The sequence below is a fragment of the Nipponia nippon genome, unplaced genomic scaffold, assembly GCF_047370975.1.
Source record: "Nipponia nippon isolate SJK-2023a ecotype South Korea unplaced genomic scaffold, ASM4737097v1 scaffold_1, whole genome shotgun sequence".
Taxonomy (NCBI): domain Eukaryota; kingdom Metazoa; phylum Chordata; class Aves; order Pelecaniformes; family Threskiornithidae; genus Nipponia; species Nipponia nippon.
The window spans coordinates 87,490,001-87,502,311 of NW_028262290.1; the positions used below are offsets into that span (position 1 = coordinate 87,490,001).

The 12,311-nt window shown below is 35.3% G+C and overlaps 1 protein-coding gene across 1 annotated transcript in view; it reads right to left on the reverse strand.

The window, feature by feature from the left end:
- The window catches only part of CDH9 (cadherin 9), a 105,820-nt gene that overhangs the window by 43,919 nt on the left and 49,590 nt on the right, over positions 1-12,311 (reverse strand). Inside the window, exon 3 of the mRNA XM_087761323.1 lies at positions 3,003-3,297. Within this exon, the coding sequence (XP_087617449.1) occupies positions 3,003-3,297 (295 nt within the window). The remainder of the gene's footprint in view (positions 1-3,002; positions 3,298-12,311) is intronic.

A 12,311-nucleotide genomic window follows, 5' to 3' on the forward strand; every position in this document is an offset into this window, starting at 1 on the left:
TCTTAAGTATTTGTGCAGGACTACACAGATTTATTTTTTCATGTGATGCAGTCTTAGTAAAGATGATCACCCTATTCCAGGGATTCTTGCTTTTATTTTATTACTTTTATTTTCTTCCTTTTGTTATACAAGACCATATAGAATTAAGGGGCACTTCATTATTTATTCTGAAGTCTTCCAGTTTTCTGGAATGCACTTTTGTGATCTTAGTCTTTTTTTTTTTTCTTTCTTTTCATTTTCAGTATATTTTCTTTCAGATGCTCTTACTTTTACAGCAGCAATAACCCTTATATGCATTGCTCACTCAGTAATTCCTCAGTTTATTCTTCCTTCATGACTTATTTTACATGATCCTTCAACCTCAAATTCCATTTTAAATTTTACAGTCTAAAACCGACTAAAAGGTTTGGTCTACTTCTTACCAAATTTAGCTTTTGGACTTCTATTCAACACCTATCTAAGCTGCAAACACCAATATATACCAAAATCACTGAACAGATTGAATGTTGAGGTATAATAAACCTACTTCCATAATTGACAATTCTGTAAATTTGTGAGAAAAAACACCGCAATAAACACTATGTTCAGGAAAAAATTCTTTGGACTGCATATCCAGACAAAAAAAACCTAGTAGTTGTTCATTAAATCATACCTATTGAATGAAGAATAATGACAACTGCTTAAATGCCATTTTCATAATGCATTGGAGATTTTTTTAATGGATATCCTAGCCAGTGTGGAAAGAATGAACCAGGAGCTACTTACACAGCCCATTACCACACTGTATCAGGTTTGAGTTTAATTTTTGTCACCCTTTTTTTCTTCTTTTCCCTGCATTTTGTTGTATGTGCTGCCTAGTGCATATTTGCTGGCTTACATTTATATAGCTTTCTTTTGTCTAGATATTTCAAGATATCTTCATTCTGTATTTTATGTGTTCTCTTGTGTGCTTTATGGGAAGGTTTACAAGAGTGCTGCTTACTCACTTGTAAGTTCTATTCCACTTATGGCAAGAATCTCACATTTTCACTCCCAAGTAATTTTCTCCAGTTATGGCATCTGCTTCCTCATCTGGAGGAGGACAAAGGGACTCCAAGAAGGAATATATTTGTGTATTCCTTATTTACCTATATGTACATCCTGACTGTTGAATAAGCATTCTTATGACTGACTTCAGAAATATGGAATTTCTGCTTCTTGAATGGACTGATCTGGATTTGGGTTCTTATTTGCTGCTACTTTAAGAAATTACAAAACTACTTTTACTCATTCAAATTCAAATACTAAAAATTCCATTCCAGTGTAGTTTTTATATCCCCAAATGAAAATGTCAACTAAACACAGCAAAGAGTAACTTGGATCTCTTTTTTGCCTTCGTATTAGAAGCTAAGGAGCTTTTTTTTATTGTTTAAATCCTTTCCCTCTAATTCTTTCTTCACAGTAAAAATCACCTTTACTTGGGTCTTTTATGGACACTTTCTCAGCTTAAAGTACATAATGGTACTTACACTATTGTCATCCTCATTAAATATAGACGTTTCATAGACTTAAAATTTCACAGGCAGTGGCAAAGCACTGGGTCTTATTCTGTTCTCTTTTATTCATGCTTCTCCATTGACGCTAATGAAGTTGGACTAAGTGATAAGGTTAAACATGGACATCATGCTTTTTATCCTATCTATTCCTATAGAGTTCCTTCCTTACAAATATATTTCAAATTAAATATGACAGGCGCACTGCCGATATTTTTCCGTCACAGATTATCAGCAAAGTAAATTCTGAATGGAAAGGATCTCTCTATTTTCCATGTAACTTTAAAAGAACCATTCTTAGACTCTTCACATTATACATAGTAGTGTAGTTATTGCCTTCTTATGATTATAAAAGAGAGTTATAAAATAGAGTCCTGTTCCATTATACTTCTGTTACTGCTCTCAGAGATAATTATTAGCTTCTGGAAATTATTTTACAAAGATATGTATTAATCACAAATGTTGACTGGTATTTTATTGTTTCTCTTAGCAATGCCATCATCCAGGGATGATTTTGCAAACCATTACAGTAATTCATGGTAAGTAAATAACTCATGAGAATTGATCTGTCAGTTGTTTCCCATAGCATACGTATTTTATGCTTACTCATCTTATCAGAGAGACTGTCTCTACTGTAAAAGAGTGGAGCACTTAGGTAATCATGATAACTTCTGATGAATGTGTGCTGGTGAATATTATCTATCACTTTATATTATTTGAACAAAACTCAGAGAATTATTTTCCTTTGATGCTATATTTCTCACCTGTCTTCTACTGTCACTCCACAGTTACTTTTTATTGCGGCAGCTGTGAATAGCTCTAAGTTTTTACCCATGAAGAAAAATATTTTTTAAACAAAAAGAGTTATTTCTTTGGAGAAGTTGTTCATATGTTTTCTCTCTTAAAAAAAAAACAAACAGACAAGTCCATATTAAAAAAACCCACCAACAACAAGTACTAATATTGATACCAAAAGGAAAAAATAATTTAAAAAACCCACCCAAATTTTTAGGTATTTGTAGGATCATATTTGGCATCATTTTGGTGCATTAATCAATTTACATACTTACGTGCTCAAAGCTGTTTGTGTCTAAAGATACAGAAAGGTTTGGTAATTAGACTTTACAAATACAAAGAAGATACATTTTATGCAAGTGATATTCTCAGCCATGGCAAAACCATGTAGTAACAGGTAAGACAACCATATATGCTACATTCCTTGATGGTTTGGGTGGGCTTAAAAGAGTAGAGGGTAGCTTATAGTGTGGAAAAAGGATTAAAAAATGGATGAAGATGAAACAAATAAATAAAAGCAGGATCCAATCATTTATGATACATTACTGGCAACAAAAATTGTTCCATGGATATTCACAGAAGTTAGTGTTAAGTGTCTCAAATAATAAATTACTTATAAGTTCCAAATCAACTCAAACGTGTTTGTATTTTACATAAGGATAAATTTTTACCTACCAACTCCAGACATCTCCGGAATACTGGCGATGTACAGGTCCTTGGTGAATTTTGGTTCATTGTCATTGATATCGTGGATTTTAATAATAAATTCAGACTCTGGCTCCACTTGTCTTCCAGTTTTTCTGTCTATAGCCTTAGCACGTAGCACATACAGGGACTTTTCTTCTCTGTCCAATTTCTTTGCAGCATGAATATCTCCTGTATTTTCATCTATAATGAACAGACTGCCAGCCCCATCTCCTGTTAATATGTATTTTAAATTTCCATCTCCTTTATCTTGGTCAGTGTGTAGCTTCAGGGAGGTAGAAAAGAAGAATTCTATAAATATATGTATTGTTATTACAGACCAAATCATTCAGCATATATGAATAAGTCTGTACAATCTTGACTGTAATTGGGGTCAGCAGTGGTTATCTTCTGTTTCACTGTTGGAAAAATTGCAAATTTGAGACTCAGTCATAGACAAAAATAGTTCTAAACAAAGTCATAATGACACAGGGGGATGTAGAAGACATTGGAACAGTATTTGAAATGACCAACTGGAAACAAAAAATGATATTTCTTTGAATAATCTGCCAGAAACTACCAGAAATCTCCTTTTTGAAGATGACAGAGGGTGTAAAACTCCCAAGTTTCTATTTGCAAAACAACACTTGTCTTCCCATTTATTGATTGCTGATAAGGCAACCAGTTACCTTGTAACAACACAGAAGAAATCAGTTTTAAGGATTACAGCTTCTGAACTTCCCCAAATCAGCTATAAATGTTCTGATTTAAGCAACTTGTGTTTCTAGTTGTATTTTTTTTTTTTCTTTAGGAACATCTTACCTCAGTTAATTACTTCCTTCCTTCTAGTCATCTCCACGCAGGAGAAATAATTTTCAAGAGCACTAGGAGGTAAATTTTCAAAGCATCGAGTGAGGTTTAGCACTCCTTTTCCTACTACACCTCTTCATAAGAGTTCAAAACTGTATCCCTATGAACTTACAGGCACTGATTAGTTTGCCATATAGTACCATTATGAAAAAGTGCCTAAAACCAAAGACAAAGCAAGCCATTGAAGCTGACCCAGGCACTAGAAATTCTCACATAATGCTATTTTTCAGAAGTCTGTTACTCTAATTTCATTTACAAGGACCCACAGTTCCTTTTTATGAGCATTTGCAGTGTATTTTCCTCAGATATATGCATACAGTCACATCAGGCCACAGATTGGTGATCTGAGTGTTTTTCAAATGTGGACAGAAAGAATCTTATCCCAGTATTTTTTTTATTTCTCTGAGTAGAAAAGTAAAGTATATCATCCACCTGAGAAAACATTGTTCAGTATCAGTAAAGGTATTACTCTAGATAGTCAATAGAGCCAGATAAGTTACTTTATGCCACTACTTTCCTTGTTTCTGTATTCCTGCCAGTGTTTATCTCCATGTTTCATAGCTGAGCCAGATGCACCATGGACATGGTGGATTTTGTTAAATTTCTTCACTTTGATTTTTTGCTCTAGTTTAACACTGTAGCCTAACACTAGTCACCAAATGTGATATAATTATTGTTATGATCTTCTAGAGGTAAGACTGGATGAGATGACTATCCAAACAGTTTTAGCTCTTAATATATTCAGTCTATATTTGTAATAAATATCTGTGAAAATTGCATACAATTGGTTGAAAGGAAACCCATTGCATACAATGGGTTGAAAGGATTATATACAACATGCATACAACACTCAAAAAAAATTCCCTGCCAAGTTGCCAATGCTACATGTAATACAGAGAAAATAAATATTTTACGGGTATCTTGACACAGAATGTGGAACACTATATAATCAATATACAAAGTTCATTAAAAATATTTGATCTTATTTTCATATTTGTTCTTATTTTCAGGAAAAAAAAAAAAGAGTAGACTTATTTGTATATCAAGTACAAAATATAGCATATTTCTTTCAGTCAGATGATTTTGTCTTGTGCCACACAGGACAAATTCCTGTCCCTAAGAAACAGTGCACATACATTCTTGTTGAGATACTACTCACCTTGTGTCATAAATATAGCTTTCTTCTATTTTCTTGAGGTAGAAGCTTTTTTAAAATGTGCCAAATAAGAATCAGATATCAGGACTGATGACTAGCACCTGAACCTAGTTTTCTCATGAAGACAGACCAGCTTCTTTTCGAGTCTTTAAAACATTCAAGTGCCCGTTGCGATGCCCTGTGTTGTTATGTTCCTCCTTAACATCCTCAGCCAGCCAGCTGGAGGAGCAGCCAGAGTAAAAGCCCTGTCTGGGAGGTTGGTGAGGGATCAGTCCCATGGGATGGGAAAAGGGAAGTCACTTAACGTAAGTCATTACGGAGGCTGGAGCCTCCGTAAAGTTAACATCCTTTCTCAACACTGTATATAATGAAGTATTTCTTGATTCCCACACAATGTCATCATTACAATCAGTAATTTGTTAAACTGTTTATAGTACTAACATTAGTCATGTAAGTGGTTACATCAGACATGTAAGTTCTCAAAAGTTGAGTAGCTGCACATTCTGTCCTGTATTTGCAAAGTTAATTTTTGTATTTTTGAAATAATTTCTGTCAGTCTCCCTGGGGCATTTGTTTTTTTTCCTGTGCATGTATATATTCCAACACACATCGTTAGTGATAGAAATTTATTTAACTTGTTTATTGTTATATGAATTAAACTGGACTCTGGTCCACAGGTATTATCTCTATAGCAGCCTGCCTGGTAGACTGCAAAGAAAGTGACCTATAGGAGGCTTGGTCTTTAGCTGTCAGGGCTGTTATGCACATGGAAGAATGGAATATGTCCAGAGACACTAGAAGTTTACCACTTTAAAAACAAGCAGCCATTACTGAAACAAAATCTAACACAGTTCTGAACTGAAAAATATAAGAAAGAAGGGGGCAGGGGGTAGAATAAGATTTTTATATTGTTTGTTTTGATTTAGAACAAAAACAAAATTCTTAGTTTAAATACAAATATATTTTATATATGGAATTTTATTCAGAAATAATAAGTACCTAATATGCATTTTACTGTTATTTCCAATTATATCTGGAAATTTATTTTAATATAATTTTCATAGAATCATAGAATCATTAAGGTTGGAAAAGACCCTTAAGGTCATCGAGTCCAACCGTTAACCAAGCACTGCCAAGTCCACCCCTAAACCATGTCCCTAAGCACCACCTCTACCCGTCTTTTAAATACCTCTAGGGATGGGAACTCAACCACTTCCCTGGGCAGCCTGTTCCAATGCCTGACTACCCTTTCGGTGAAGAAGTTTTTCCTAATATGAAACCTAAACTTTCCCTGGTGCAGCTTGAGGCCGTTTCCTCTCGTCCTATCGCTTGTTACTAGGGAGAAGAGACCAACTCCCACCTCGCTACAACCTCCTTTCAGGTAGCTGTAGAGAGCAATAAGGTCTCCCCTCAGCCTCCCCTTCTCCAGGCTAAACAGCCCCAGTTCCCTCAGCTGCTCCTGATGAGGCTTGTTCTCTAGACCCTTCACCAACTTCGTTGCCCTTCTTTGGACACACTCCAGCACCTCGATGTCCTTCTTGTAGTGAGGGGCCCAAAACTGAACACAGTATTCGAGGTGCGGCCTCACCAGTGCCGAGTACAGGGGCACTATCACCTCCCTGGTCCTGCTGGCCACACTATTCCTGATACAACCCAGGATGCCATTAGACCTCTTGGCCACCTGAGCACACTTCTGGCTCATGTTCATGTGGCTGTCAACCAACACCCCCAGGTCCTTTTTTGCCAGACAGCTCTCCAGCCACTCCTCCCCAAGCCTGTAGCGTTGCATGGGGTTGTTGTGACCGAAGTGCAGGACCCAGCACTTAGCCTTGTTGAATCTCATACAGTTGGCCCCGGCCCAACGATCCAGCATGCCCAGGTCCCTCTGTAGGGCCTTCCTACCCTCCAGCAGATTGACACTTCAACCCAACTTGGTGTCATCTGCAATTTTTTTTTGAAAGTGTGGTAAAAATGTAGTTCATATTTGAAAAGCTGCTAAATTCTTTTCCCAGTCAGTTCTGCTGCCTAAAAAAATCTTTCAGAGACTCTAGAATGACGTAAAGTTAACACTTTACTTACTAAGATTGCAAATTTTGCTATTTGCAATTTTTTATTCCTACAAACCCTTTGTAGACTTGGACAGCTGGTCATCTGCTGAAAAGAGGTCCTGTATAAAAGAAGACAGATGCAGATGAGTAGCAGAGATCCAGGCTGTGAATGTAAACAGTGTTAGCCTGCCAGTCTCATTTTGTTTGCTCATATGAGCAACTCTGCTGGTAATCCAGGGTCAATAACCTCTTGAAAAGGGGTGATGATGAGCAAGTAGTGGGAGCAGTGATCTTTTCTGCACTAACAAGTAGTTCTGGAAAAACATCACATCTGTCCATTGTCATTCCCTTACCCTGCTCCTCAACTATACATAGATCCTCAGAGAATAGGTTAATTTATCTATCTGTTCAAACTATCTACAAAGATGTCAGGTAGCTGAAACTGTGATGTGTATTTTAAGATTCCTACTTATCTCATGTTTCTATCAAATGATAAACAGTACTTTCAAGCATAATAAATTTGGGAATAGAATGTGATTTTCCTAGCAATGAAGAGTTCTACCTTCTATTGCCAATTTTCTATTTGCAAGATCATTTGAAGTACAGCTGCAAACCATCACTTATTTTACATGTAACAATTTTTAATTCCTATGTATGTTTTGTTTTGCACTTTACATTTGAGGAATCTTCATTAATCTGTGAAGTAATTTTGCAACATCATAGTTTGTGAAAAAAAAAAAGAGGGACCATTTTCATATTTAAGAATAACTAAATAAAGCAAAACTTTATCCAGCATCTTATAGAAATAAAATACTAGATGTGTAAAACAGAACAATCCAACCATTGTTTCACTATATTAGTTATATAATTACAAAACATGCTTTTAATTTATGAGACAGAGTAACTCCACATAAGATTGTAGATGTTTATGCAAAATAAGTATAGGGACACATACATTTGTAAAAAGATACTGCAGTTTAATTTTCACCAATCTATATTGTGTTTCTGTATGACTGGTAATCTATAAACTGCTTAAATATTTTGAATTTATAATATAAAATATTATTTCAGCTTTTCAAATTTTAATTGTTCTACAGAGAGCCTACAGAAAATCACATGCAAAAATGTGGTGTGTTATGTTTACAAAATACCTTGCCCTTTATTCACTAAAACCAAGGAACAAGAACAGACAATTTTTCTAAATCTTATTTCCAGTTATAATAAACTGTTTTACCTACAAAATAGTTTGTGGATTTTTTTTTTTTTTAATTAGTAAGCTCTTTATGTGTGTGAAGGAGGCTCAGATGTTCAGACTGGAAAAATAGTTTTCATACATATGATCTGAAATAATCTTTCACTGCTGTGATTTCCCTCTACATTTTACAGACTCAGTGGGTTTGGGGAGGTCCACCACTTACTATCAGCAGAAAGTATTTTCTGTTGAAGTATTTTGTTTTGTTTTTCTCTACATGATCCTTTTTCTCTATTTCGGGTGGGGTAGGTTAGCAAGCAAAACTCTGTATGGGTGGAAAAATGAACTTATCATCAAATGTGTCCTTTCTCATATAATAAATTGTTCATTCTGAAATTTCTGTGAAGAGCTGGCAGGTCAGAGGAGAACCATGAAATGCTTTGATAAAGGAAAGCAAACAAACAAACAAACAAACCCCAAACCAGATAATGTATTAGATTACTCAGTATATAGTGACCACACCAAAACAAATGCCATCTCCATTCCGTTCAATATCCAGCATCAAGTCATCTGAAACACATTAGAATGCAGGCATAACTTAGAAGATGGACTGCTGAATATCTTGATTTCTTAATATTCTTTTGCACACATTTCTTTTTCTATAGTCTTCTGTGTGGCTGGTTAAACATGTTCTCAGCACAACTTTTCCTGAGGATCATCAGAGACAAAGACATTGGTAATGGTTATGGGAGTGACAATTACCTATTTCTGTAACAATGTATGTCTTATAAATATGGGCATATTTATAAATGCTCTCTCAATCTTTTTTCTTTATTTACATAGGAAAAGTGTGCTTCTCAAATTAGCCTATCTATCCAGTTCTGCGAAACAGAATTTTTATGTGATGTGATAATTGAGATCTTGATGTTCTGAAAAGAAATCTTGACATAAATTTACATGGGTCCCTGTTACTGTAATTTCCAATAAGCAAATGAGTAGGCAAAGAACAGATTATCTCAGAGTTCTGCAGCATCATTCTATTTCCCCTAAATCAAGTACCTTGCTCCTTTGGCTTACACTTCACCCTCATATATCACTCAATATTTATCAGCAAATGGTGGTTATAATACATAACTGCCTGGTTTCAAGGAGTATTTTATTTGACTATGCCTTCTTAGTATGTCCAAGGCTAACCCACAACTTCCCTCAAAACTGCTATTATTATACACAGTAGATAAGTTATCAGCATTCTTTGGAGGGAAAAGATACCTGATAAATTATCAACTTCAGGAATTGGTATGGAATGGCAAAAGAAAACATAGAGGAAAAAGGAAAAAATGTTGCCTTAGGAAAGAGTTCCTTAAAGGCCCATGTTTAAAAGTACTTGACTGTTTCTTATTAATTTAATTTAATTTACTAAATTTCCTGTAAACTCTGCATCTGATCTGGTTCTTAGCTGTTTGTAATTGAGAGTAACTCTTTTCAAGTTAGGCAGACATATAATCAATGGAAGAATCAATGGACACAGTTAACAAATTATATAGTGATATGAATGAATTTTCCCCATTTAGAAGCAAGAAATTGCCAGACTTCATTTAAATTCCATTTTATTTGCAATTTATTTCTGTACAATTATAGTTGCAGATGAAAAGGGAAAAAAAGAGCAAGATGAGCTACTTATGACTAGTGAGATTGTTATGAATAAATACAGTGAAAACATTTATTTAGTTGTCTAAATTCAGAAAAGAGGTATGATCTCTCTTGTGGAGAGGGATGAGGGGAAAGGAAGGATGAAGACACATCAAGGAGAGGGTAGATCCATGTTTACATTATGGTTGGTACTGTACTAATACTTACAACTTAGATGGTTTACAGTGTGCCTCTGCATCATGGTATAGAAAGAGGGCTATTACTACAGATTTCTTACCTTCACTGCCTCCACTCACACAGTTATCTCCAGCAGAGGAATCCTGATATCCCATGGTCTTCTGTCTTAGACCCTATTTGCCTTTAAATGCCTTCTAGAAAGTGTGAACAACATTCTTTCCTTACTATTTAAGTGAAGATATGTTGGGGTATTATTGTGGTCAAATGAACTCTTTTTAGTGTCACTAAATTGGTACATCTGCATATTTTAGTGGGAGATGAAGACTACACTGATTTCCACATTGCTGTGGTGAAACTACTACCAGAACATAAATGAACCTCTTCAAAAGTATGTCAAGGATACAGGATTTTATGGATCTACAATCACAGCTAGTATGCAGATGCACATGGGAGGAACAAAGGGCGCAAATAGAGAGTTATAAAGTCAGAAATCTTTTTTTTCAGATTTTGTCATAAACATACCAGATAGATAGGCAGGTGATTGATATCTGACCTGGAGGACAAGTTAATTCATGGGCATGCCCAGTCCCAGGCCCAAATGCCTGAAACGCCAAATTCTCTCACATCCTGGTCACACATCAGAGAGAGCCGAGGCTCCTATCTGTCTCAGCTATTTTTATTTGCTCTCCTCAAACCAGGACAGAGAGGAATGCGAGAAAGATGCAAAACTGAGTCTTTTCTTGATATGGTGAAGCAGTTCTGGGTCCCACAGGTTAGATACAGCTATGGCGTGTTACCTTTCTTCCTGTGTTCACTATCAACAATGTTGCCTTGTATATTGTGCAATACTGCATTTGGGTGTTCATCCTTACTTGATACTTACTGTTGTGTACAAGTAGAAGTAAGAAGTTCCTTGAGCGAAAGTCCTACAAATTACATTAGAAAATTGTAATGTCCTTACAGTATTTTTTAAATTTATCCTGTAGAATTGTGAAGGTATTTTCATAATTTCTGTAAATTTGCTCTGATATGCTAAAGGGCTTAATTTCTCTTTCATATTATAGTTGTATGAAGCAATTTCTAAGGAGTCTACTCTACTGCAGTCTTCTCTGTTATTTCTTTCCACCTTCACCAGTAAAGTTAGATTGTATTTATATTTATGCAAAACATTGAAAATGTTTATGCTAAGTTTGTGTATGCTTGTATATGTATTTTAGAGTATTTTGGAGCAGTAGCCTATTGCATACTCTGTTAATTTTGGCTGGAATACGGTTTTGTTTCAATGTGTGTAATTCAAAGGTCTTTCTTAAAGAAGGACAGTAGGGTTTGCTTGATTTTTTTTTTGTTTTCTTCCAGTTGCTGGAGGCATAACAATAAAAACGTAAAGTGTGAACGTTGGAAGCTATAAAAGAAAAAGATTCCCCCCCCCCCCCGAAAATGAAAACTGAACCAAGAGTTACATTGGTATTGCCTTTTTATACCAAATGTATTTCTATTTAAGGTTTTGCTAAAACATAACGCAGCTATCCAAACACATCTCTGTTGTTCTTATGTGCAATTTGTGCTTCAGATGGAAAATATTCCCCTTCCCCCCAAAACGCTGTATATTCAGCCTCTTAGTTCCTGGTACAATTAAGATGCTTTCCACTTGCCAGTCATAACTTTGCCTTTACTACAAAGTCTTATCCTTGAGTTTACCTTTCATAACATTGCTTTGTTTATGGCTTAAGGCTGAAGACTCAAGCCATGTATAACTTCAGATTGAAAAACTTTTCCATAAAATTAACATAATGAAGCATTATATTAATAATTTGACAGCTAGAAAATGCTGGATTTTGTCTCTAATGTATCCAGATCTACATACTCTGGAAAATGTATAGGGAAACCATAATAGACTGTACATGGCATAAGAATCAACTTAGCAAAGTGTCATTAACTGTCAGATTTAGTATGATTCTTTCAAATATGCTTATGTCTTCTTAAATGTGAGAGCAATAATCATAAATAGTAAGCAATGGGAAGGAACAGGAAAGCATAAGTTATTTAGGTGTGTCCAAAGTGACCCTTTCAGAAATGAGAGGAAAAAAAGAAAGTTTCTGTACTTTTAGGATTCCTCAAACATCTTTTAATCACAGTTTCTAGCTAAAGCTCCCAGGCTGAGGGAAAAAACATGCAAAATACAGGAAAACACAAACTCATGTGTATGT